This window comes from Anolis carolinensis, unplaced genomic scaffold, assembly GCF_035594765.1.
Source record: "Anolis carolinensis isolate JA03-04 unplaced genomic scaffold, rAnoCar3.1.pri scaffold_108, whole genome shotgun sequence".
NCBI lineage: Eukaryota > Metazoa > Chordata > Lepidosauria > Squamata > Dactyloidae > Anolis > Anolis carolinensis.
Window position 1 is genome coordinate 12,110 of NW_026943917.1, and position 25,391 is coordinate 37,500.

Below are 25,391 nucleotides of genomic sequence, written 5' to 3' on the forward strand. Positions count from 1 at the left end.
CAGGGTTAATTGTAGTCATTCAGCCTACATAGGAATGTAATGCAAGAATTCCTTCATTTCTCTATCAAGGAAGGAGCCATAATGTTAGAACACATACATGAAGAATACCCCAGGTTCATTCTCTGTCATTGTCAGTGAAAAGAAAACTATTAAGCTGTTAAGATTCAGCAATCCTGGAGACCAGCACAAGCAAGGTTCTCCACATCTTGTTGAGCTTCTACTTCCTTTAGTCTCTGGAGCCACATTTGGCCCTTTCTTCTGAATATTTATTGAAATCAAATAGTTTCATGCTCTTGTTCAACTGTTTATTATTATTTTATTCCCTTCTTAGCCTGTTTTAATAAACCAAGACCTAGAAATCTTTTCAAGAAAAGCAGAAGAGATTAGGGCTTGCTGACACTATTTATTGCTATAGCAAAGATAGATAACTCTGTGATTTAACAAAGAAAAATGTTGCTTTTGTGTGATTAGGTGACTGAATACTTCTTGGAAGATTATTTGTTTAATGCTGCAATTTCTCAACTGATGAGTCTCAGTAATGCATTGTCAGTAAGTATACTTACAGTAAAACATTTTAAAGCTCTATGCATGCACAAGAAAGCCAGCAGGAAAGTGTATTTATCATGGAATGCGCTGTGACTTCTGCAAGATTTAGAATGTGCTTTTTTGTGAAATAATTGTACTCAGTTGCAGTTACCATTGATTTGAGAATCCGATATCAATCTTTGCACAATTGGAATTAATCTTGTTTTAATTACTATATTAATACAATAGAATGTTGAATATAAATAATCTCTGTTAACATCATAAACAGGATTAGGATGTAATATGTTAAAAAAAAGTCAGATAATGACCTAATTTTGGACTTAATTTGTCTGTTTGCCTGTTGAATATAATTGAGCATTAATTGTAGTGCTTCAAGGCAGTTACTAAATGAAATTTTATCAGTATTATTATTGTGATTTATACATGTTGAAAGAATATATAGAAACTACAGGTGTCTTTGGGGACAGTGTAATGGCAACTTTTTAACTTGCAGGACTGCTGCTCACATCCTTAGCAAACTGTTTAGTATAGAATAAAACCTAAGTGTATATTGGGAGCATGGTGAAACAAATGTTCACCAGCATTTCAGAATATCCATTTTTACTCTTGTCTGAAACCAGGAAGTATGCAAATTAAAATTAGAACAAACCGAAAGAGTTTCACTTCATTAAAAATGAAGCTTTTTCTTATTTCTCTTTAAAAAATACTTTTCCTATCAACAATTGCAGAGGGAATCACTGATAATAGATGTTTCATGATGAGTGCTGCCAGTGACTCATTTTCAGATGTTTTTTAAATGGGAGCAGAGCACATTGGTTTGATTTCTGGCAAAGCCCTTAACCTGCAAATAAAACTTTGCTTCTCATGCGGGGAGATATAAGTGCAGTAAATGCTTATCTGTCTTCTTTTTATTGTCTGCCACCTCCATGCCTTCTTTTGAGTTAACATTTTGGGAACATTGCATTTTCCAAGTTTGTAGAACAGCAACATGTAGGTCTGTAAATGATGTTGGACTAGAGACTGACCAAAGATGAGCTGCTTTTAGCAATTGTGTAAAATGCAGCATCAGGAGTTTCACAGTCATTTGAATGAATATTGTTTGTTTTATTTCTGAATGACCAAAGAATCTGTCCTTTCCAGCCATTTTTAACACTTTAAAATTAGCTTTTTCTTGGCCTGAAAATTGCTTACTCTGTGTTTATGTGTTAATGCACGTGCATATGCAGTTTGTAAGTCCTTGTAGAGTTACTTGTGGCACCCTCATCAATCTTTTACTCTTCTATGTTATTTAGAAGTTGCCTCTTTCCACAGCATTTAACACTTGACAACATACATCTAAACTATTTTGTTTTGTTTCCTCTTAATGCTGAACACCACTGGGTCTATTCATTGTGAGATGGTGTTCCCACCATTTTTAAATGATCATTTGTTCTTTGTTGGCTGCATCCTCTTTGGTGTACAAATACTTCATTGTAGCATAGCTATCCAGATGTTTTAAAGTCCCCAGAGGTGAAACTTTTCTCCTATAGGAATTCACTACAGTTGATCAAGTGGAGATGTGAAATCATGTTACTGTTACAGAAAAGAATATTGTGACTGTAATGCCGTTCTGGGAGAGCTAGGATAATGCTGTGGTCATAGCAGTAGGCTAGACTGGTGAGAGCCAGGTTCTGATCATCATGCAAAATCATTATGTTTTTTGCCTGACCTTGGGTGGTTACGCCTTTTTAGCTTCAGTTACATCACAGGGACTAAAATAGAATAGTGGGATACCACTTTGAGATACACTTTGAGGAAGGTCAGGATTTAAATGTACTATAGAATCAGCCCCCAACACCTAAATGTTTGTTCTGATATAAAAGTTAATTACCTTATACCACTGTCTAATCAGTCCCTCAGTTTTAAACCTTATGAAACTCTTCCAGACTCCATTCCTGTATCTTTTGCTAACTCAAAATCTTTATCTAGAACAGAGGTGAAATGCTGACAGAGTAACCAAGCAAAACACAAGCCTTGGCCAGGGTTATCCATCTTGTCTAGCTTATCTCTTTCATTTTTCAAAAGACTTATGACTTCAATTAGTATTGCAACAGTAAATTTGAGTTTGCAGTATGCTTTTCAGGCCCTAATCTAATAAAATTATCATCATGCACATTCTTGGGATTCTGTTCAGAATCCCAATAACTGGCTCGAGTCTCAAGGTTTTGCCAAGTGTTTAAGAAAAGTCCCCTGCACTACATCCTCTATAAGCAGTGCGAGTTTTGAACTTTTTAGCCCCATGTTTTTCTGATAGAAATGACCATCTTGTTGTATGGTTATATGCTTTGACGTCAACTCCAGCTTATGGTGACTCTATCCTAGGGTATTCTTGGCAACATTTATTCGGGGAAGATTGGCCATTGTCACTTTGATAGGCTGATAGAGTGAGTCTTGCCCAAGGTCAACCAATGAGTTTCTGAATCCTAATCTCCAAGAGTCCTAACCCAGTTATATTTAATAATCCTTTATTCTATTTTCTTCCTTTGTAGCAAGCGTCTCAAAGAGTTATTCTCCATAGTGCAGAATATGAGGATGCCCTCGCAACACTCTGTGTTATGCTTGCACCAATGGCACCACACATCAGTTCTGAGATCTGGAAAGGTAATTTCTAGAGTTTTATTTATTGTTACTACCATAGAGAAAAATATTAACAGAAATATTTTATAGATGCTTTGATCAGAACTGAGCATATTCAACTGATGACATAAAACATGTAGATCTCATTTAGCTCTCCAGATGTTTTTGGACTGCAACTCCCAGGATTCCTCACCTTGGTTATACTGACAAGGCCTCCTGAAAGCTACTGTCCAACAATATATGGAAGACCACCTAGTGTAAGAAGCAGATTCTCAATCATTGCATTTTCATGATCAGCATCTGTAATTGTTACAATGTATGTGTTTACAGTGTTCAATTAGATTGACAGCAATGACTCTTCATAACACAACACTGTTCATTTTTCATTACTTACTTATTTTAACACATCTATGTATTCTGGTTTGTCATATTAATTCAAACATTATATTCAGGAAGACTTAAAACTAATAGTAATGTGAGTCAAAAGAGTCCTGCTGTGGGAAACATTCCCCAATGAAAAGCCATTCTTTGTGGCAATAACTCTACAGACAACTTTGCTGTGGTCCTAGTAAGCAAGTTTCTTCCTGGTCTACTGATGTTTTTTTTTTTTTAAATCCACTGCAGAAGAAACAGTGAGAATGGCCACATATGGCATGAATGGTACTAGCATATGTCAGGTCTTTGGTTTGCAGACCTTTTGGTTTCCCACCATGCTTATTCTAGTGTAGAAATATGGTCCAATCACCATACTGTACTCAAGCTGGGCTCCCTCCAGTGAACCAGGCTGCCTGCCCAGATAAATGTTCTATTTCACTACGCTTGTATGATTATTAAAGTATTATACAGTGTATATGACCTTTTAAAAAAAAAGCAAAGGCAGTGTTCCAATTCTGTCGGCACATATTACATCCCAGTATTGACACGCCCCCAGCCTCTGATTGGGATGTCAATATGAGTCTCCGCCTCTTTTCTTATCTGATGCTGCTGAGGGGCGTTCCCTTCCCCCTGTGTAGCCACGCCCCCAGCCTCTGATTGGGATGTCAATATGAGTCTCCGCCTCTTTTCTTATCTGATGCTGCTGAGGGGCGTTCCCTTCCCCCTGTGTAGCCACGCCCCCAGCCTCTGATTGGGATGTCAATATGAGTCTCCGCCTCTTTTCTTATCTGATGCTGCTGAGGGGCGTTCCCTTCCCCCTGTGTAGCCACGCCCCTCACCCTCTGATTGGGATGTCAATATGAGTCTCCGCCTCTTTTCTTATCTGATGCTGCTGAGGGGCGTTCCCTTCCCCCTGTGTAGCCACGCCCCTCACCCTCTGATTGGGACTTGCCTGAGATGCTCTGCCCCCTTTCCACTTGGAGTGGCCCCGCCCCTCGACTCTTATTGGGACGTTGCTGTGAGGCTCCGCCCCTTCTCTGTCTGATGCCGCTGACAAGTGCTCCCTTCCCCCTCTATGGCCCGCCCCTCGTCTCTGATTGGGAGGGAGCTATGAGTCCCCGCCTCCTTTCTCCTCTGATGCTGCTGAGGGGCGTTCCCTTCACCCTCTGTGACCACGCCCCTCGTGTCTGATTGGGCCATTTGAATCTTGGCGGGGCGGGGCCAAGGAGCAACGGCTGCCGCCATGTCTGCTTGGTCTCGGAGCCTCCGCTTCGGAGGGAGACAGACAGAAAGGGAAAGGCCCAAGCCAAGCCGCTCTGCTGAGGAGAATGCCGCCGCAGGTAAGTGCGAGGGCGCCCCAGAGCATGTGCAGAGCGCCTGTATGGCTCCCATTGGTTTCCTGGGGAGGATGGGCGTCAGAGTCCTGACCTGCCTGGATCTCTTCCTTCCCCAGCGGAGCGGAGGCGGCAGCTGGACGAGTTCCTGGCCCAGAAAGGGAGGCCCAGGCCGGCGGGTGGCAGGTGAGGAATATATTAATATATAATATAACTAGCTGTGCCCGGCCACGCGTTGCTGTGGCTGAGTCTGGTGGTGTTGGTCAGTTTACATTACGTTGTATTTATGCTGTGACCTCCACCCTTCTTTATACTCACATTAGTAGTAGTATTTGAAGTCTGTTACCTTCTTCAATTTTTGTGTTGATTGATAATTGCTTGAGACCCCTGTTGTCTTTGGTTTGTTGTTAATCGTGATGTCTGATTCTGCTGAGTGCGGTTACATCTTATTGTGGTACAATAGTCTTTTTTTTTGCCTGTGTAGGTGTTTATTATTGTTGTTGCTGTAGTGGTCATGAAGGCTGGATAAGTTAGATGCTACTGTATTCGTTTTTGGAGGCCCAGTGTAGCACTGATTGGCTTCTCAGCCTCAGTGCCTGACTGCTTCTTGCCTGTGATGGTGTAGATTCTTATTGTTGTTGTTGTCATTGTTATTATTGTAATTGTTTTTTTGGAGGCCAAGTGTGAATGTAGTGATTGGGGAGGTGGATGAGTTGTGTTGTCAAATTTTGTATTTGTTATAGTCACGATGCGTTGTTGTGAGTTTTGTGGGTCCAGATTGTGGTTTTGTGGTGTAGTTGTGTTGTTACAACCGGGAGGCAAGGCTTTTGTGTTGTGTTGTCAAGTTTTATATTTCTGGGGTGTTTAGTTGTGTGCCAAGTTTCGTATTTCTGGGGTGTTTAGTTGTGTTGTTATAGTCACGATGCGTTGTTGTGAGTTTTATGGGTCCGGATTGTGGTTTTGTGGTGTGGTTGTGTTGTTACAACCTGGAGGGAAGGCTTTTGTGTTGTGTTGCCAAGTTTCGTATTTCTGGGGCGTTTAGTTGTGTTGTTATAGTCACAATGCGTTGTTGTGAGTTTTGTGGGTCCTGTGTGGTTTTGTGGTGTGGTTGTGTTGTTACAACTGGGAGGCAAGGCATTTGCATTGTGTTGCCAAGTTTTGTATTTCTGGGGCGTTTAGTTGTGTTGTTATCGCATGATGCGTTGTTGTGAGTTTTGTGGGTCCGGATTGTGGTTTTGTGGTGTGGTTGTGTTGTTGTAACCTGGAGGCAAGCCTTTTGCATTGTGTTGCCAAATTTTGTATTTCTGGGATGTTTAGTTTTGTTGTTATAGTCACTGCGCAAACAACTTTATCATTTTATATATATAGATATATTATGATACGATATAGTACAGTCTCTTATATAATGCTAATAGTGCAATATACTAGGAGTGTATTAAATACATTGTGGTATCATAATATAGCACAATATAATAACATATTATAGATTACATGTAAAACTACTAATATAATAATATATAATACTCGTATTATACTATACTAATATTATAATATATTGGATATACATATAATATAGATAATATGATGTAATACAATGTAATACACTATTATAATTGTATATTTATATTACATTACTATTACTAATAATATTGCAATATAGTCATATAGTACAATATAATAATATGTAATGTTTATATAGTGCTTATATTGTGCTACACTAATAATATATTTTATGTACATATAACTTATAAGCCGCCCTGAGTCCCCTTCAGGGTGAGAAGAGCAGGATATAAATGTTAATAATAATAATAATAATAATAATAATAATAATATGGTGCAATGCTAATAATATAATACATTGTATAGACATATGATATCAATAATTTCTTTTTTCTTTTTTATTTATTAGCAACATTTATATCCCGCCCTGCTCACCCTGAAGGGGACTCAAGGCAGCTTACAAGTTATATGTACATACAATATATTATATTATTAGCATAGCACATTATAAACATTCTATATTACTATATTTTACTACAGTAGAGTCTCACTTATCCAAGCTAAACGGGCCGGCAGAACCTTGGATAAGCAAATATCTTGGATAATAAGGAGGAATTAAGGAAAAGCCTATTAAACATCAAATTAGGTTATGATTTTACAAATTAAGCACCAAAACATCATATTATACAACAAATTTGACAGAAAAAGCAGTTCAATACACAGTAAAGTTATGTAGTAATTACTGTATTTATGAATTTAGCACCAAAATATCACAATGTATTGAAAACTGACTACAAAAATGCTCTGGATAATCCAGAACGTTGGATAAGCGAGTGTTGGATAAGTGAGACTCTACTGTATTATGATATGATATACAGTAGTACAGTATCTTATATGACGCTAATAGTATAATATACTAGGAGTGTATTAAATATATTGTGGTATCATAATACTATATCATTATACTGCAATATTATTAGTAATATTAAAAACATGTAATATATAATACACAATTATAATACTGTATTAATGTTATTATATGGTATTACATTATAATATTATTACAGTAGAGTCTGTAATACAGCAGAACCTTGGATAAGCGAATATCTTGTATAATAAGGAGAGATTAAGGAAAAGCTTATTAAATGTCAAATTACATGATTTTACAAATTAAGCACCAAAACATCATGTTTTACAACACATTGACAGTAAAAGCAGTTCAATACACAGTAAAGTTATGTAGTAATTACTGTATTTATGAATTGACTCCAAAAACTTTGGCTACTAACAAACTGACTACAAATAAAAGTAGAATTGCATAAAATGAATTTACAGTAACAACTTTGTTGGAAATTAAATCCATAAAGAGTTCAGTCCTTGCTGCCAAGAGAAACAGCTGTGGATCCAGGCGGGTGGCAGACTGTGTCGGATAATCCAGAGTGTTGGATAAGTGAGACTCTACTGTACATAACAAATAACTAGTAGAGGCTTGAAAAAGGTTGCTATTTTTAATGGGGTACCTGGATCTCAGAATCCTTTCTTCCCCCAAATAGGCCCTACTTGAAGGACAGGACCAATGGGCAGGCCTTGGCTCCCTCCAGACCGGACTCGGTAAGTGGACCCCAAGGAATGCTATTGTGGGTTTTTTTGGGGGGCGGGGTTCTTCCCTTATTTTGGGGACACCAGAGTCTGGAGGGAGGGAGACGAGGTTGTGTTCAGGCTCCTGAGCCGCATGGTTTCTCTGAAGGCTGGGTTGTTGTATGTTTTCCGGGCTGTCTGGTCATGTTCCAGAAGCATTCTCTCCTGACGTTTCACCCACATCTATGGCAGGCATCCTCAGAGGTTGTGAGGTATATGGAGAAACTAAGCAAGGAAGGTTTATATATCTCTGGGGGGGGGGGGGGGGAGAGAACTCTTGTCTGTTGGAGGCCAGTGTGAATGTTGTAATTAATCACCTCAAATTCGCATTAAATGGCCTTCCCAGCTTCACCTCCTGGCCTGGGGGAATCCTTTGTTCAGAGTCGTTAGCTGCCCCTGATTGATTCCTGTTTGGAATTCTTCTGTTTTCAGAGTGCTGCTCCTTAATATTTACTGTTCTGATTTTGGAGTTTTTTTTAATACCGGCAGCCAGATTGTGTTCATTTTCATGGTCTCCTCCTTTCTGTTGAAATTATCCACATGTTTGTGGTTTTCAGTGGCTTCTCTGTGTAGTCTGTAGCATGTGGACAACTTCAACAGAAAGGAGGAACCAGAAAGGAGGAAACCCACATCTATGGCAGGCATAGATACCTCACAACCTCTGAGGATGCCTGCCATCGATGTGGGTGAAACGTCAGGGTGGGAGAAAGAAAGAATTCTTGTCTCTTGGGAGCAAGTCAGAATATAAATGTACCGTGTTTCCCTGAAAATAAGACAGTGTCTTATATTAATTTTTGCTCCCAAAGATGTGCTAGGTCTTATTTTTAGGGGATGTCTTATTTTTCCATGAAGAAGAATTCACATTTATTGTTGAACAAAAAAATGAACATTTATTATATACTGTACAGTAGTTGTCATCACAAACCAGCATAACCAGACAAACTGTGAATCCTATCAAGAATTTCTTGTGACTACCATTATTTCCATGTACAACTGGTATGTACATTTATCAATCCTAAATGCTCTGGTGTTCTGTTTGGCAGGCGCTGGGCATGCTTCCAAACAAAAACATTGCTAGGTCTTACTTTCGGGGGAGGCCTTATATTTAGCAATTCAGCAAAATTTCTACTAGGTCTTATTTTTCGGGGATGTCTTATTTTCGGGGAAACAGGGTAGTAAATAAAATAAATAGTAAATATTTCAATTAGCCAGCTTGATTAGCATTGAATAGCCTTGCAGCTTCAAAGCCTGCCTGCTTCCTGCCTGTGTGAATACTTTGTTGGGAGGTGTTCGCTGGCACTGACTGTCTCTTGTCTCACAACCTCTGAGGATGTCTGCCATAAATGCAGGTGAAATGTTTGGAGGTAATGCTTCTGGAACATGGCCAGGCAGCCTGGAAAACTCACAGCAGCCCTGTGATCCCGGCCATGAAAGCCTTCGACAACACTCTTTGAAGGCTGTTCTTTCTTTCCAGGTGGCCAGGACGAAGCACAGGGAAGCCGCCCCAAGCAAACCCAAGGCGGCCCCCGTCAAGAAAGCGGTGCCCGGAGCGCCCCACCGCCCTGCGACAAAGGAGCCCCCAGCGGCTGGGTCCCGCTTTCCCCGGGAGCCCCCCTCCCAAACCCACCCTGAGAAGCCACTCAGGAATGACCACAACAAAGGAAAACAGAAGGCAGAGGATGGGAAAGAGAATGCCGTTGTTGGAGTGACCGCAGTCCGACCGACTCAAAAGAGGGCTGTTTCCAGACCGGCGTTTGGAAGCCATGCATCCAAGCAATCTGTACATTTGGGGAGTAAGGGGACATTCTCCCTGAACTCAGCAAATCCTAAAAAGAAGCACCAAACTCCCCCGCCAGGCAAGAAGCCCTCCGCCCATCCAAGGAGCCATTCGGCTGCACCCAAAAGCGGAGCCGAGAGGAAGCAAGGCAACTTCAGGCAACAGCCGAGGACCCCCAATGCAAAGCCTAGACCCCGGACCTCTGCCGTCCACACAGCTCCTGCCTCTGGGGGGCTCCGAAATGGCAGGAGAGAGCCCCCCAAACCCAAGCACCCGGATGTGGGCCCAGGCCAAGAGCTCAAGACCCCTTCTGCTCCCGACCGGAGGCAAGTGCGGCAAGTTGCCTTTGCAATTTAGCAACAATAACACTGTGTCACACACACATGGGCAAACTTAGGCCCTTCGGGTGTTTTGGACTTCAACTCCCACAATTCCTAACAGCCGGTAGGCTGTTAGGAATTGTGGGAGTTGAAGTCCAAAACACCAGGAGGGCCCAAGTATGCCCATACCTGATGTAACACAATTTTTGTTTTGTTTTGTCAAGCCTAAAAACATGTTTTAAATTGACGGTATATTTCCTGGTGTGCTGGAAACCACTCTAAGTCCCTTGAGATAGGGCGGTATATGAATAAATTATTATTATTATTATTATTGACAAAATGACATAGTATGACACAGCAAACAAGATAGATATGCTGGATTTTGTATCACAAAATCACAAGTCGAACGCTTCCCAAGCGTTTAGGACTGTGTGATCATTATTATTATTATTATTATACCATTATTATTATTATTATTATTATTATTATTATTATTATTGACACAATGACATAGTATGACACAGCAAACAAGATAGATATGCTGGATTTTGTATCACAAAATCACAAGTCGAACGCTTCCCAAGCGTTTAGGACTGTGTGATGTATTTTCGGATGATGCACTATTATTACTACTACTACTACTATTACTATTATTAATTATTATTCAACAATACAATATCTCATCTTTGCGCCTCAACCAATGCAACCTAGTTTGCAGCAGCCACAAAAACCATGGTGACTTGACCCATTCAACACAAAAGTGACGTTTCTAGAGTAGAACTGCTGGGCTGTGGCACAGCTGGCTAGTAACCAGCTGCAATAAATCACTACTAACCGAGAGGTCATGAGTTCGAATCCCGGGTCAGGTTAAGCCCCTGACCATTAAATAGCCCAGCTTGCTGTTGACCTATGCAGCCCCGAAAGACAGTTGCATCTGTCAATTAGGGAAATTTAGGTACACTTTATGCAGGAGGCTAATTTAACTAATTTACAACATCATAAAACTGCCAGCAAAACACGAGGAAAGGAATGAGGAAGTACAGCCACTAGTGGATGGTGAAGCAACAGCTCCCCCTGTGGCCGGAATCGTGAAGCTGGAAAAATGTTAAAAATGCCTCTGAGTCTGTCTAATGTATGTTGTTTGTCTGTTGGCATTGAATGTTTGCCATATATGTGTTCATTGTAATCCGCCCTGAGTCCCCTTCGGGGTGAGAAAGAAGGGCGGAATATAAATACTGTAAATAAATAATAAATAAATTAAACAGGAAATATCACTTTCAAACCTGGAGCAGAAAAAAATTCAAAGTTTGTTACATAGTGCAATCAGTGTACTGAGGGAGCGAGATGGGAAGGTGCAACCAGGTAGAGCTTGAAATGGGAACCCAAGAGGCTTATATTCACCCGTGAGGCTTCCCTGGGGTGGGATCGGGGCCTCCCGTGAGCCCTTGTCTCCTCAGGAGCAAGGCAGGGGTCCTTCTCGTAGTGACGGTACACCTTCTTCTGCCTCCTTAGGAAGCTGCTGGAGGACTGGGTGGCGTCCCGAGGAAGGACCTACAAGAGGCCCCCCATGCGCCCCGCTGCCCCGAAGCCTCCGAAGGCAAAGTCCAGCCTGAACCTCGCCTTCTGGGGCTCCTTGGAGGAGGAGGAGGAGAAAGAGGAAGCGGAGAAGGAGGAGCAGCACCTGGCCAACGAGATCACACACACCTTGGCAGAGTGCCGGAAGCTGGCCGAAGAGGTAGGTGACCGGAGTGGGGGGCTTCCCCGGTTCAGGCCCAGACTATTTAAAAAATGGCATCTCCACATACAAACCAGCACAAGCACTGCGGTCTGCAGAGGAGGCCGTGCTCTCGGTCCCACCACCATCCTAAGCTCAAACTAAAAACGTCCCCTTTTTCCTCTCCTTTAAAAAGCTTTTAAAAAAACCATTTATGCAGTTTAGCTTACGGAGAGGAAGACTAGTACACCTCTATATATATATCCTCGTCTAGATATTGTACACCTACCTCAACCCATACGAAGCCGTCATATACTTTATAATATATGCACTTAGAATCATAGAATAGTAGAGTTAGAAGAGACCTCATGGGCCATCCAGTCCAACCCCCTGCCAAGAAGCAGGAAATCGCATTCAAAGCACCCCCGACAGATGGCCATTCCACTCTTTACATTCCACTCTATCTCCCCGAGGGGATTCGGGGAGGATTACAGAACACATATATGCTATACTACGGGCCGGCAGAACGTTGGATAAGCGAATATGTTGGATAATAAGGAGAGATTAAGGAAAAGCCTATTAAACATTAAATTAGGTTATGATTTTACAAATTAAGCCCCAAAACATCATGTTATACAACAAATTTGACAGAAAATGTAGTTCAATACACAGCAATGTTATGTAGGAAATACTGTATTTACAAATTTGGCACCAAAATATCACGATGTATTGAAGACATTGACTACAAAAATGCATTGGATAATCCAGAACGTTGGATAAGCGAGTGTTGGATAAGTGAGACTCTATTGTAATATTATAATGTAATACAAAATAATATTTATACAGTATTATAATGGTATATTTATATTACATGCAATATTACGAATAATATTACAATATAGTGGTATAGTACAATATAGTATATAGCCGGGCTGTGATGCAGGCTGTTGAGCAACCAGCTGCAACAAATCACTCTGACCAAGAGGCCATGAGTTCGAGGCCAACTCGGAGCCCCGTGTTTGTCTCTGTCTTTGTTCTATGTTAAGGCATTGAATGTTTGCCTTATATGTGTAATGTGATCCTCCGTGAGTCCCCTTCGGGGTGAGAAGGGCGGAATATAAATACTGTAAATAAATAAAATAAATCAATCTATATATATAAAAGAGTGATGGCATCAGGGCAGCGGACAAAACAACAAAACTACAGGCCACCCAACCTCGAAATTTGACAACACAACCCATCATTCACGGCTCTAAGTTGATACAACAAAAAGAAAAGAAAAATAAAGTCCTAATTACAGGGAGAGGAATAATAGTTTTTATCCAATTGCTGCCAGTTAGAAGGCTAAGCTCCGCCCACTTGGTCTCCTAGCAACCTACTCAGCCCAGGGGACAGGCACAGTTAGTCCTCACTTAGGCCTCTTCCACAGATTATCAGATTTTAACTGGATTATATGGCAGTGTAGACTCAAGGCCCTTCCACACAGCTATATAACCCATTTAGAATCTTATATTATCTGCTTTGAACTGGATTATCTTGACTCCACACTGCCATATAATCCACTTCAGTGTGCATACTAAACATAAAGACTACCATACAACAGACATTCAATACTACCACTACCTCAACAATTTCTCACCAACACCACCAGACAATGCCACAGCAACGCGTGGCCGGGCAAAGCTAGTAGTAATATATATTGCTTATATTGTGCTATACGAATAATATAATATACTGTATGTACATATGACTTGTGAGCCGCCCTGAGTCCCCTTCGGGGTGAGAAGGGCGGGATATAAATGTCACTAATAAATAATATATAAATAAATGGCAAACATTTACTGCTGTTATACAGTTAGCAAGGACAGACAATACATAAACAGAAGTGAAGGCAGTTCCCATTTTTTCCATTTCTGGCACCTGGGGGAACCCTGTGGGCACCTATTCAAGACCCCTTATCTCCTTGTGCCCATTCCCTGATTCCTTCCGTCCTCCTTCTCTCCGTCTTCAGGGCCTTCCTGAAGAGCAGATCCTCGCAGCGCTGACCCGCATCCCGCAAGTGGAGAGGTTTGCCCAGTTCTGGGTCTGCAAAGCCACGCTAGAGGCGCAGAGGGGCTCCTTGGACGTGGCAGGGCTCTACGAAGCCGCCCTCTCCGCTGGGGCCACGGTGAGTGGAGGCCTCGGGGCTCAAAAAGCAGTCAGAGAGCAGCAGCAGCAGCAACATATACCAGTTTGACAGAGCAATAGCAAAGCAGCAGAGCAAACGAGCTTCAGCAACTCACGGAGCAGAGTCAAGCTTAAGCTTTATTGAAAAGAACTACTGTACATTTCTGTCTAAGAAATATATACCATATATATGGTGGCACAGTGTGTTAAAGCACTGAGCTGCTGGACTTGCCGACCGAAAGGTTGCAGGTTCAAATCCTGGGAGCGGAATGAGCGCCCGCTGTTAGCCCCAGCTCCTGCCAACCTAGCAATTCGAAAACATGCAAATGTGAGTAGATAAATAGGTACTGCTCCGTCGGGAAGGTAACGGCGCTCCATGCAGTCATGCCTATGGCCACATGACCTTGGAGTTGTCTATGGACAATGCCGGCTCTTCGGTTTAGAAATGGAGATGAGCACCAACCCCCAGAGTATGAGTAGATCAATAGGTACCGCTCTGGCGGGAAGGTAACGGTGTTCCATGCAGTCATGCCAATGGCCACATGACCTTGGAGGTGTCTACGGACAACGCCGGCTCTTTGGCGTAGAAATGGAGATGAGCACCAACCCCCAGAGTGTGAGTAGATCAATAGGTACCGCTCCGGTGGGAAGGTAACACTGGCGCTCCATGCAGTCATGCCAGCCACATGACCTTGGAGGTGTCTACGGACAACGCCGGCTCTTCGGCTTAGAAATGGAGATGAGCACCAACCCCAAGAATCGGTCACGACTGGACTTAACGTCAGGGAAAACCTTTACCTTTTATACTCGAGTATAAGCCAAGGCACCTAATTTTACAACAAAAAAACTGGGAAAACATTGACTCCAGTATAAGCCGAGATACCAATAAAATTACATTAATTGAGGCCTCAGTAATTTAAATGTTTTTGGATCTTTACATCAAACTGTAATTTAAGATAATGTAAATGTGCTTATGTATCCTTTTAATAATAATAGAGTGAAATAATAAATGTAACAATACCAATAATAATAGAGAAAAATAATTAATATACCATATATACTTGAGTATAAGCTGACCTGAATATAAGCCCACCAGGACCCTCACCCGAGCATAAGCCGAGGAAGGTTTTTTTCAGTCCTAAAAAAGGGCTGAAAAACTAGGCTTATACTCAAGTATATACAGTAGCTCTCTAGGTTGATGTGGGTTTTCTGGGCTGTCTGGCCATGTTCCAGAAGCATTCTCTCCTGACGTTTCACCCACATCAATGGCAGGCATCCTCAGAGGTTGTGAGGTCTGTTGGAAACTAGGCAAGTGGGGTTTATATATCCAGGGTGGGAGAAAGAATTCTTGTCTATTGGATACAAATATGAATGTTGCAACTGGCCCCCTTGATTAGCATTGAATAGCATTGCAGCTTCAATGCCTGGCTGCTTTCTGCCTGAGGGAATTGTTTCCTGTCTGGAATTCCCCTGTTTTCTGAGTGTTGTTCTTTATTTTAGAGTTTTTTTGTAAACGCTGCAAAGCCAATCAATTGTAATGTAGCAAAATGGTGAGGATGAACCCAGCCGCAGCTGCACCCGCATCCACACCTGCCCAACCTGTAGCTACGAAGGAGTAGTTTCTCATTCTTCCTCTTGTTGCAGCCGCTGCAGGAGCTGCGAGATGCTGTCACGGGTATTTTGAAGAATGTCAAGGCACCGTCCAGGGGTGAGCGTGCCATGGGATCCCTTTGCACGAGAGACCCGGAGCCTGTGAGCCCTTCTGGAGTGTGTTTCCCTTCGACCCCTGCAGCCAGCCCTGTTCCAGAGGAAGATGTGGACCCTCCCCAGACTCCTCAGCAAAGCCCACCGTGGGCTAAGCCCTGCTCGGCCATCAAGCTCCAGATCCTTTCCCTGCCCAGGTGAGACCCCCATACACACAGACCTTGCCCTTTGCTCCCCTCTTTCCCCAATGAGAAGCCATCTCCCCACTCAGTGCCCTTGGCTGCCTTCCTGACTGGCCACCTATGTTGGCTGAGTAGGCCTATTAACAAAAGACCCTTCCCATAAACGTACAGCAGAGTAACTTATTAACTGCAGCATCACCCAGCACCAGTAGCCAAAAGTGATAGAAAGAACAAAAACACAGACCAATGTTATCTCGTGCTTTGGAGACTTTTTGTTATAGCAAAATTATATAGTTGCAGTAATTACAAAAACAAGATTTCCACAACACAAAGTTCTTTATACAGTAGAGTCTCACTTATCCAACATTCACTTATCCAACGTTCTGGATTATCCAAGGCAATTTTGTAGTCAATGTTTTCAATACATCATGATATTTTGGTGCTACATTTGTAAATACAGTAATTACTACATAGCATTACTGCATATTGAACTACTTTTTCTGTCAAATTCGTTGTATAACATGATGTTTGGGTGCTTAATCTGTAAAATCATAACCTAATTTGGTGTTTAATAGGCTTCTCCTTAACCTCTCCTTATTATCCAACATATTCGCTTATTCAGCGTTCTGCCGACCCGTTATGTTGAATACTTGAGACTCTACTGTACTTCCTTGCTTCCACGCTGGGCTTCTTTCTCATGCAAATAAAACAGTTTCGCTTTCACAGAGCCTCCTCTCACACCAAACTTACACAGGAGCTTCACACATGAGGAACTTCAACCTGGGGCTTTTTTCACCGAAGCTTCACGCTGAGGCCTACCTCACACTGAGGCATTCTCTCACACACTTGAGTTCTACCTCATACTCCTCAGGACGACACTAGCTTTTTTAACCCTTTCAGTGCTTGACTCACATTTTTGTAATTAAAAATATCTAGTTAATATTTAATATTTCTGACAACCGGAGGGAGGGAGAGAGAGAGAGAGGAAAGAAGAAAGGAGTGTGTGAGAGAGAAAGGAAGGGATGGACTTCTCCGCTCTCTGCCTTCCAGGTCCAGCAAGCGAAGCCCTTGGCCAGAGGTGAGACTCCTGACCCCCGTGCGACGGTCCCTGCGCATTGAAGGCGCCACCGCTTCCTACCCACAGATGCTGAGGGACCACGACCCTGTCGTCTCCTCCCTGGAGGAAATCGTGGCCGCAGACCACGGGAGCCAATTCCTCTTCCGCAGCAACACAGCTCTGCCCAGAGCGGTGAGAGTGGCCGACTTTGTGACTGGACGGGCCACCTGTGGGCACAATGCCACCCCGGCCACGACGAAAGCATCATTGCCACGTTGAGGAGTGTTCACACCACCTCCTTTCCTCCCAGCCTCCTTCTTTCTCTTTCTTTGTAAACAAGACTGGACCCACAGCATTGTTCTCTGAAGCCCTTTTGGAAACATGTCCGTCTTTATTCTTCAATCCATCAATCAGTGTGGCCAGAATCCCTGGGTTGCTGTGAGTTTTCCGTGCTGTCTGGCCATGTTCCAGAAGCATTGTCTCCCGACGTATCGCCCACATCAGCAACCCAATCAATCAGCCTTTATTACAAGGAGGAAAAGTGCACAGCAGATTCCTAAACTGATGAGGCCCACTTAAGAACAGGATGAGTTCAATGCTAAATGCATACAAACAAGGAAAAAACACTGCAAATCTATACAAGGCAAGTTTCAGCCTGGGTTTAATACAGGAAGTTGTCTTATCCCGGCTACTTCAGAGAGAAACTTTGCAACAACCAGGGCCACATGGTGGAAACTATCACTAGTACAAACCTCACATGAAATTGGGCTGATCAAATCAGGGGGTATTATGAAATTGTGGTGTTACGTTGGCCGTTTACTGCTACATTTTGTTTCTGCACTTTGTGTATTTTGCATGTTGTATCTTGAGTGCTCTGTGAGCCGCCCTGAATCCCTCTGGGAGATGGTGGCAAGGTACAAATAAAATATTATTATTATTACAGTAGAGTTCCGCTCATCAGATACACCGTATTATCCAACCAGGGCCGGCCCAAAGTAATTTTCAAGTGTAGGCGAACCGAATTTTGGCGCCCGCCCCCCAAAACCAATCACTGAAAAATGAGTGTTGGATAAGCGGAAATGTTGGATAATAAGGAGGGATTAAGGAAAAGCCTAAATAAAGAACAACACTCTGAAAACAGGGGAATTCCAGACAGGAAGCAATCAGGGCCAGCTAACACCACCCAACCAAGGATGCCTCCAGGGAGGAAGCAGCCAGATTTGGGATCTGCAAGGCCATTAAATGCTAATCAAGCTGGCCAATTGCAACATTCACACTAGCCTCAAACAGACAAGAGCTCTTTCTCCCACCCTGGACTTTCCACAGATATATAAATCCCACTTCCCTAGCTTCCAACAGACCTCACAACCTCTGAGGATGCCTGCTATAGGTGTGGGCCTGGCCACAGGCCCCGAAGGCGAGCGGGCCCAGACCAAAGCCAAGAGGAGGCATGCCCAGGTGCCATTTTTGCCATTTTGCATGCCCAGGTGCCATTTTTGCCATTTTGCCTTTGCCATTTTCACTTGCTCGCTCACCAGGCCGAGTCTGGGACCCCCTGCCATAAAATTATTTTTGTCGCTACTTCATAATTGTTTTGCTACTGTTGTGAATCGTAATGTAAATATTTGATATGCAGGATGTATTTTCATTCACTGGACCAAATACTTGATACGCCCACATTTGAATACTGGTGGGGTTGGGAGGGGGGGGGGTTGATTTTGTCATTTGGGAGATGTAGTTGCTGGGATTTATAGTTCACCTACAATCAAAGAACACTCTGAAAACACTGGCCATGATCCAATATTTAAGGGCCCATCCGCAAGCTCTTGTTGACAGGGGGGTTTCTCGAATTCTTAACAGCAAGAGAGAGGATGGCAGAAATCTTTATTCTTGCTTCTTTGCAGGGCAGGTTTCCTCGGAAGCAAATACAATGTGAGGCAGGCCTTGGGGAGGAAGGGCCGAGTGCGGGAACAGAGCGAGGGGAGCTTCGCCCTCGGGGCAGCCTCTAGGAAGACATTTGGGGAAGGGGAGTTTTCCTGCAGCCCCTTGCCTTTCCGCCACCACCTCCTCCCTCTCTGCGAAGCCCACGTCTCCATCATCTCAGGCATGTTATTGACAGGATAATTGTTGGGAGGGGAGGTTCAATTCTCTTGCTCTTCACAGTGGTTGGCCTCTTGGGAAACACTTTGGAGATCCTGCCGGAGGAAGAAAAAAAAATAGACACTTGTCAATACTGGGATGTAATATGTGCCGACAGAATTGGAACACTGCCTTTGCTTTTTTTTTAAAAGGTCATATACACTGTATAATACTTTAATAATCATACAAACAAATTACTAGGGAATGCTTGCATCATTGCATAATTGCAGCCAGGCTTTGAAGCTGCAAGGCTATTCAGTGCTAATTAAGGTGGCCAATTGCACTATTCCCACTTGGCTCTGATAAGGGGGGAGGCATCTACATTGCCATATAATCCAGCTTCATACTCCCAAAATCTGGATACTTCCACAACTTCCCCTCCCACATTTTAAACTGTGAGCAACAAATGCCATAATAATAATAATAATAATCTTTATTTGTATTCCGCCCTATCTCCCCAAGGGGACTCATTACATTACAGGAAAGGCCAAAATTCCAGATGATTTCAAAAAATCCATTTCCTCACCACCTCCTGAAATGTTGTAAAAGACTGCTGGCCTCCACGCTTAAAATTACGCAAAGAATGCTCTCTCCTACGCTTGAGGCCAAACTAATGTGATGGGAACAGGGGCGTCCAAAATTTTCAGTGTAGAACTCAGTGGAATTTAGTCAATGTGATGAAGTGGCAAAACACTGCAAGTAAATGGGACACTCTTAGCAGCCATTTCTATCGGTTGATTGAGACAAATCACCTTCTCAATTCCCTCTCCGACGATCTGGCTGTATGCTCAGAACACATGGAATAAAATATGCTCCATGACTCCTTATTTCAGATTATTTAAGCAGCTCAAACTTTATTGATTATTTACAACTATATACAAGACAGATCAGATGATCACCAGACTCTGTCCGTCTGCATCGGAGCACGCTGCAGGAGTAAACATTCCATTCTTATCTCTAAACCATACGTCTGGCTATAAAGCGAAAACTTCCCAAACTTACACTCTAGCCATTTCATTTCCACTCTATGCATTTAACCTCTTTCACTACTAGATTACACACACACAACTTTAAACTCCCAGCACAATTTCACACTATACTAATCCATTTTTACCGACAATTTCTTCAAAAACTCCCAGTTTTGACCTGGCGTGAAGGCCACATGTGAAGCTTTGGGACTGGGGTGTGCCTAAGTTCCTGCATTGCTGCCCCCCAAAAATGAGGGTCCTGGGGGGCTGCGGAGGAGGACTCACCCGCTGCCTGACTTGGAAGCCCTCCGTGATGTCCAACCGCATGTGCTCCACGGTGGATTCATGGGGCATCTGGAAGGGAAGAGAAAAAATAAATTTTCAAAAAACTGATTTATTCAAGCAGTAAGAAGTTAGTTAATAAGGCACATTCAACTATTAAAACAGTAAGAAAAATCTCTAGTGGTCTATATAGTAGGGATGTGCCATCCACAAAAAATGGTTCAAAAGTCATTACAAAACTGGGAGCGCTGGCACTTGGTTTCTAAAGTGTTTCTAAAGTATACTTAGTTAAAATTTCATTACTATAACGAGACTAACGAAATTCCATTACTACAGTAGAGTCTCGCTTATTCAACATGAATGGGCCGGCAGAATGTTGGATAAGTGAATATGTTGGATAATAAGGAGAGATTAAGGAACAGCCTATTAAACATCAAATTAGGTTATGAATTTACAAATTAAGCAGCAAAAAATCATGTTATACAACAAGTTTTACAGAAAAAATAGTTCAATACACAGTCATGCTATGTAGTAATGACTGTATTTACGAATTTAGCACCAAAATATCACGATATATTGAAAACATTGACTACAAAAATGCATTGGATAATCCAGAACGTTGGATAAGTGAGTGTTGGATAAGTGAGACTCTACTGTATTTCGTTACAGTAATTGTGCATAATTAAATAACTATAATTAGGAAAACTTAAGGGGCTCCCATCTCCCTCGTTTTTAAAGCTATTGGGGTGAAACTTGCTACAATGGTAGATAACATTGTTAGCCCACCAAATTTCAGAACATTTAGCTTATCCACAGATTTTTGGTGAATTTCCAAAGTTTTCGGGACGTCTCCAAGACGTCTGGAGAGCACAAGGTTCAAGGAAGTTAAGAGTAGTTGCCTGTCATGAAATTTGTTGCTTTGCAAGTGATATAACTCTGTTCTGTTCTGATGACCATAAGCCATTTCCATTTCTTCTTCAAAGCTAAAAGAAGTTATAAAGAAACATTGTGTGATTTCTACGACACTCCTAGATGTTGATGGTTTTTATCTTGCTCCAAAGCTAAGGATGCTTGATTAACATAAATCATGGCTACCTTACAAGACAATATAAACTCTGAAAAGGGGCCTTTCTTTGGAAACTGGCCAGGGTTAATTGTAGTCATTCAGCCTACATAGGAATGTAATGCAAGAATTCCTTCATTTCTCTATCAAGGAAGGAGCCATAATGTTAGAACACATACATGAAGAATACCCCAGGTTCATTCTCTGTCATTGTCAGTGAAAAGAAAACTATTAAGCTGTTAAGATTCAGCAATCCTGGAGACCAGCACAAGCAAGGTTCTCCACATCTTGTTGAGCTTCTACTTCCTTTAGTCTCTGGAGCCACATTTGGCCCTTTCTTCTGAATATTTATTGAAATCAAATAGTTTCATGCTCTTGTTCAACTGTTTATTATTATTTTATTCCCTTCTTAGCCTGTTTTAATAAACCAAGACCTAGAAATCTTTTCAAGAAAAGCAGAAGAGATTAGGGCTTGCTGACACTATTTATTGCTATAGCAAAGATAGATAACTCTGTGATTTAACAAAGAAAAATGTTGCTTTTGTGTGATTAGGTGACTGAATACTTCTTGGAAGATTATTTGTTTAATGCTGCAATTTCTCAACTGATGAGTCTCAGTAATGCATTGTCAGTAAGTATACTTACAGTAAAACATTTTAAAGCTCTATGCATGCACAAGAAAGCCAGCAGGAAAGTGTATTTATCATGGAATGCGCTGTGACTTCTGCAAGATTTAGAATGTGCTTTTTTGTGAAATAATTGTACTCAGTTGCAGTTACCATTGATTTGAGAATCCGATATCAATCTTTGCACAATTGGAATTAATCTTGTTTTAATTACTATATTAATACAATAGAATGTTGAATATAAATAATCTCTGTTAACATCATAAACAGGATTAGGATGTAATATGTTAAAAAAAAGTCAGATAATGACCTAATTTTGGACTTAATTTGTCTGTTTGCCTGTTGAATATAATTGAGCATTAATTGTAGTGCTTCAAGGCAGTTACTAAATGAAATTTTATCAGTATTATTATTGTGATTTATACATGTTGAAAGAATATATAGAAACTACAGGTGTCTTTGGGGACAGTGTAATGGCAACTTTTTAACTTGCAGGACTGCTGCTCACATCCTTAGCAAACTGTTTAGTATAGAATAAAACCTAAGTGTATATTGGGAGCATGGTGAAACAAATGTTCACCAGCATTTCAGAATATCCATTTTTACTCTTGTCTGAAACCAGGAAGTATGCAAATTAAAATTAGAACAAACCGAAAGAGTTTCACTTCATTAAAAATGAAGCTTTTTCTTATTTCTCTTTAAAAAATACTTTTCCTATCAACAATTGCAGAGGGAATCACTGATAATAGATGTTTCATGATGAGTGCTGCCAGTGACTCATTTTCAGATGTTTTTTAAATGGGAGCAGAGCACATTGGTTTGATTTCTGGCAAAGCCCTTAACCTGCAAATAAAACTTTGCTTCTCATGCGGGGAGATATAAGTGCAGTAAATGCTTATCTGTCTTCTTTTTATTGTCTGCCACCTCCATGCCTTCTTTTGAGTTAACATTTTGGGAACATTGCATTTTCCAAGTTTGTAGAACAGCAACATGTAGGTCTGTAAATGATGTTGGACTAGAGACTGACCAAAGATGAGCTGCTTTTAGCAATTGTGTAAAATGCAGCATCAGGAGTTTCACAGTCATTTGAATGAATATTGTTTGTTTTATTTCTGAATGACCAAAGAATCTGTCCTTTCCAGCCATTTTTAACACTTTAAAATTAGCTTTTTCTTGGCCTGAAAATTGCTTACTCTGTGTTTATGTGTTAATGCACGTGCATATGCAGTTTGTAAGTCCTTGTAGAGTTACTTGTGGCACCCTCATCAATCTTTTACTCTTCTATGTTATTTAGAAGTTGCCTCTTTCCACAGCATTTAACACTTGACAACATACATCTAAACTATTTTGTTTTGTTTCCTCTTAATGCTGAACACCACTGGGTCTATTCATTGTGAGATGGTGTTCCCACCATTTTTAAATGATCATTTGTTCTTTGTTGGCTGCATCCTCTTTGGTGTACAAATACTTCATTGTAGCATAGCTATCCAGATGTTTTAAAGTCCCCAGAGGTGAAACTTTTCTCCTATAGGAATTCACTACAGTTGATCAAGTGGAGATGTGAAATCATGTTACTGTTACAGAAAAGAATATTGTGACTGTAATGCCGTTCTGGGAGAGCTAGGATAATGCTGTGGTCATAGCAGTAGGCTAGACTGGTGAGAGCCAGGTTCTGATCATCATGCAAAATCATTATGTTTTTTGCCTGACCTTGGGTGGTTACGCCTTTTTAGCTTCAGTTACATCACAGGGACTAAAATAGAATAGTGGGATACCACTTTGAGATACACTTTGAGGAAGGTCAGGATTTAAATGTACTATAGAATCAGCCCCCAACACCTAAATGTTTGTTCTGATATAAAAGTTAATTACCTTATACCACTGTCTAATCAGTCCCTCAGTTTTAAACCTTATGAAACTCTTCCAGACTCCATTCCTGTATCTTTTGCTAACTCAAAATCTTTATCTAGAACAGAGGTGAAATGCTGACAGAGTAACCAAGCAAAACACAAGCCTTGGCCAGGGTTATCCATCTTGTCTAGCTTATCTCTTTCATTTTTCAAAAGACTTATGACTTCAATTAGTATTGCAACAGTAAATTTGAGTTTGCAGTATGCTTTTCAGGCCCTAATCTAATAAAATTATCATCATGCACATTCTTGGGATTCTGTTCAGAATCCCAATAACTGGCTCGAGTCTCAAGGTTTTGCCAAGTGTTTAAGAAAAGTCCCCTGCACTACATCCTCTATAAGCAGTGCGAGTTTTGAACTTTTTAGCCCCATGTTTTTCTGATAGAAATGACCATCTTGTTGTATGGTTATATGCTTTGACGTCAACTCCAGCTTATGGTGACTCTATCCTAGGGTATTCTTGGCAACATTTATTCGGGGAAGATTGGCCATTGTCACTTTGATAGGCTGATAGAGTGAGTCTTGCCCAAGGTCAACCAATGAGTTTCTGAATCCTAATCTCCAAGAGTCCTAACCCAGTTATATTTAATAATCCTTTATTCTATTTTCTTCCTTTGTAGCAAGCGTCTCAAAGAGTTATTCTCCATAGTGCAGAATATGAGGATGCCCTCGCAACACTCTGTGTTATGCTTGCACCAATGGCACCACACATCAGTTCTGAGATCTGGAAAGGTAATTTCTAGAGTTTTATTTATTGTTACTACCATAGAGAAAAATATTAACAGAAATATTTTATAGATGCTTTGATCAGAACTGAGCATATTCAACTGATGACATAAAACATGTAGATCTCATTTAGCTCTCCAGATGTTTTTGGACTGCAACTCCCAGGATTCCTCACCTTGGTTATACTGACAAGGCCTCCTGAAAGCTACTGTCCAACAATATATGGAAGACCACCTAGTGTAAGAAGCAGATTCTCAATCATTGCATTTTCATGATCAGCATCTGTAATTGTTACAATGTATGTGTTTACAGTGTTCAATTAGATTGACAGCAATGACTCTTCATAACACAACACTGTTCATTTTTCATTACTTACTTATTTTAACACATCTATGTATTCTGGTTTGTCATATTAATTCAAACATTATATTCAGGAAGACTTAAAACTAATAGTAATGTGAGTCAAAAGAGTCCTGCTGTGGGAAACATTCCCCAATGAAAAGCCATTCTTTGTGGCAATAACTCTACAGACAACTTTGCTGTGGTCCTAGTAAGCAAGTTTCTTCCTGGTCTACTGATGTTTTTTTTTTTTTAAATCCACTGCAGAAGAAACAGTGAGAATGGCCACATATGGCATGAATGGTACTAGCATATGTCAGGTCTTTGGTTTGCAGACCTTTTGGTTTCCCACCATGCTTATTCTAGTGTAGAAATATGGTCCAATCACCATACTGTACTCAAGCTGGGC

At 41.3% G+C, this 25,391-nt stretch overlaps 1 protein-coding gene and 2 long non-coding RNA genes across 4 annotated transcripts in view; 2 read left to right on the forward strand and 1 right to left on the reverse strand.

Moving 5' to 3' along the window:
- The first annotated feature begins 411 nt into the window (after nucleotides 1-411).
- LOC134295223 (cytoskeleton-associated protein 2-like) lies at nucleotides 412-17,869 on the forward strand. 2 transcript variants are annotated; one of them, XM_062967087.1, is made up of 9 exons: nucleotides 412-549; nucleotides 3,075-3,186; nucleotides 4,991-5,057; nucleotides 7,925-7,982; nucleotides 9,484-10,116; nucleotides 11,623-11,841; nucleotides 13,832-13,987; nucleotides 15,631-15,887; nucleotides 16,923-17,869. In XM_062967087.1, exons 1-9 carry the CDS (start codon nucleotides 526-528, stop codon nucleotides 17,206-17,208), a joined length of 1,812 nt encoding a protein of 603 aa, XP_062823157.1. In that variant the 5' UTR covers nucleotides 412-525; the 3' UTR covers nucleotides 17,209-17,869. The 2 variants fall into 2 exon arrangements, with proteins under 2 accessions (XP_062823157.1, XP_062823158.1); XM_062967088.1 differs by lacking the exons at nucleotides 412-549; nucleotides 3,075-3,186 and adding an exon at nucleotides 3,193-4,877.
- Nucleotides 17,870-18,720: 851 nt separating this feature from the next.
- Nucleotides 18,721-21,156, reverse strand: LOC134295224 (uncharacterized). Its single transcript, XR_010001760.1, has 2 exons — nucleotides 20,322-21,156; nucleotides 18,721-19,124 (listed from the first exon to the last, which is right to left on the reverse strand). It is a non-coding gene; the product is annotated as an uncharacterized LOC134295224 (long non-coding RNA).
- Nucleotides 21,157-21,241: 85 nt separating this feature from the next.
- The window catches only part of LOC134295225 (uncharacterized), a 6,509-nt gene continuing 2,359 nt past the window's right edge, over nucleotides 21,242-25,391 (forward strand). The window contains exons 1-2 of the long non-coding RNA XR_010001761.1: nucleotides 21,242-22,012; nucleotides 24,538-24,649. This is a non-coding gene — a long non-coding RNA (uncharacterized LOC134295225). The remainder of the gene's footprint in view (nucleotides 22,013-24,537; nucleotides 24,650-25,391) is intronic.

Bases quoted from the DNA above. Each gene is read 5' to 3' on its own strand.
- LOC134295223 (XM_062967087.1), top strand. From the start codon at position 526: ATGAGTCTCAGTAATGCATTGTCA. The intron at 5,058-7,924 runs GTGAGGAATATA...TCCCCCAAATAG, and splicing joins CCCAGGCCGGCGGGTGGCAG to GCCCTACTTGAAGGACAGGA. The intron at 10,117-11,622 runs GTGCGGCAAGTT...CTCCTTAGGAAG, and splicing joins CTGCTCCCGACCGGAGGCAA to CTGCTGGAGGACTGGGTGGC.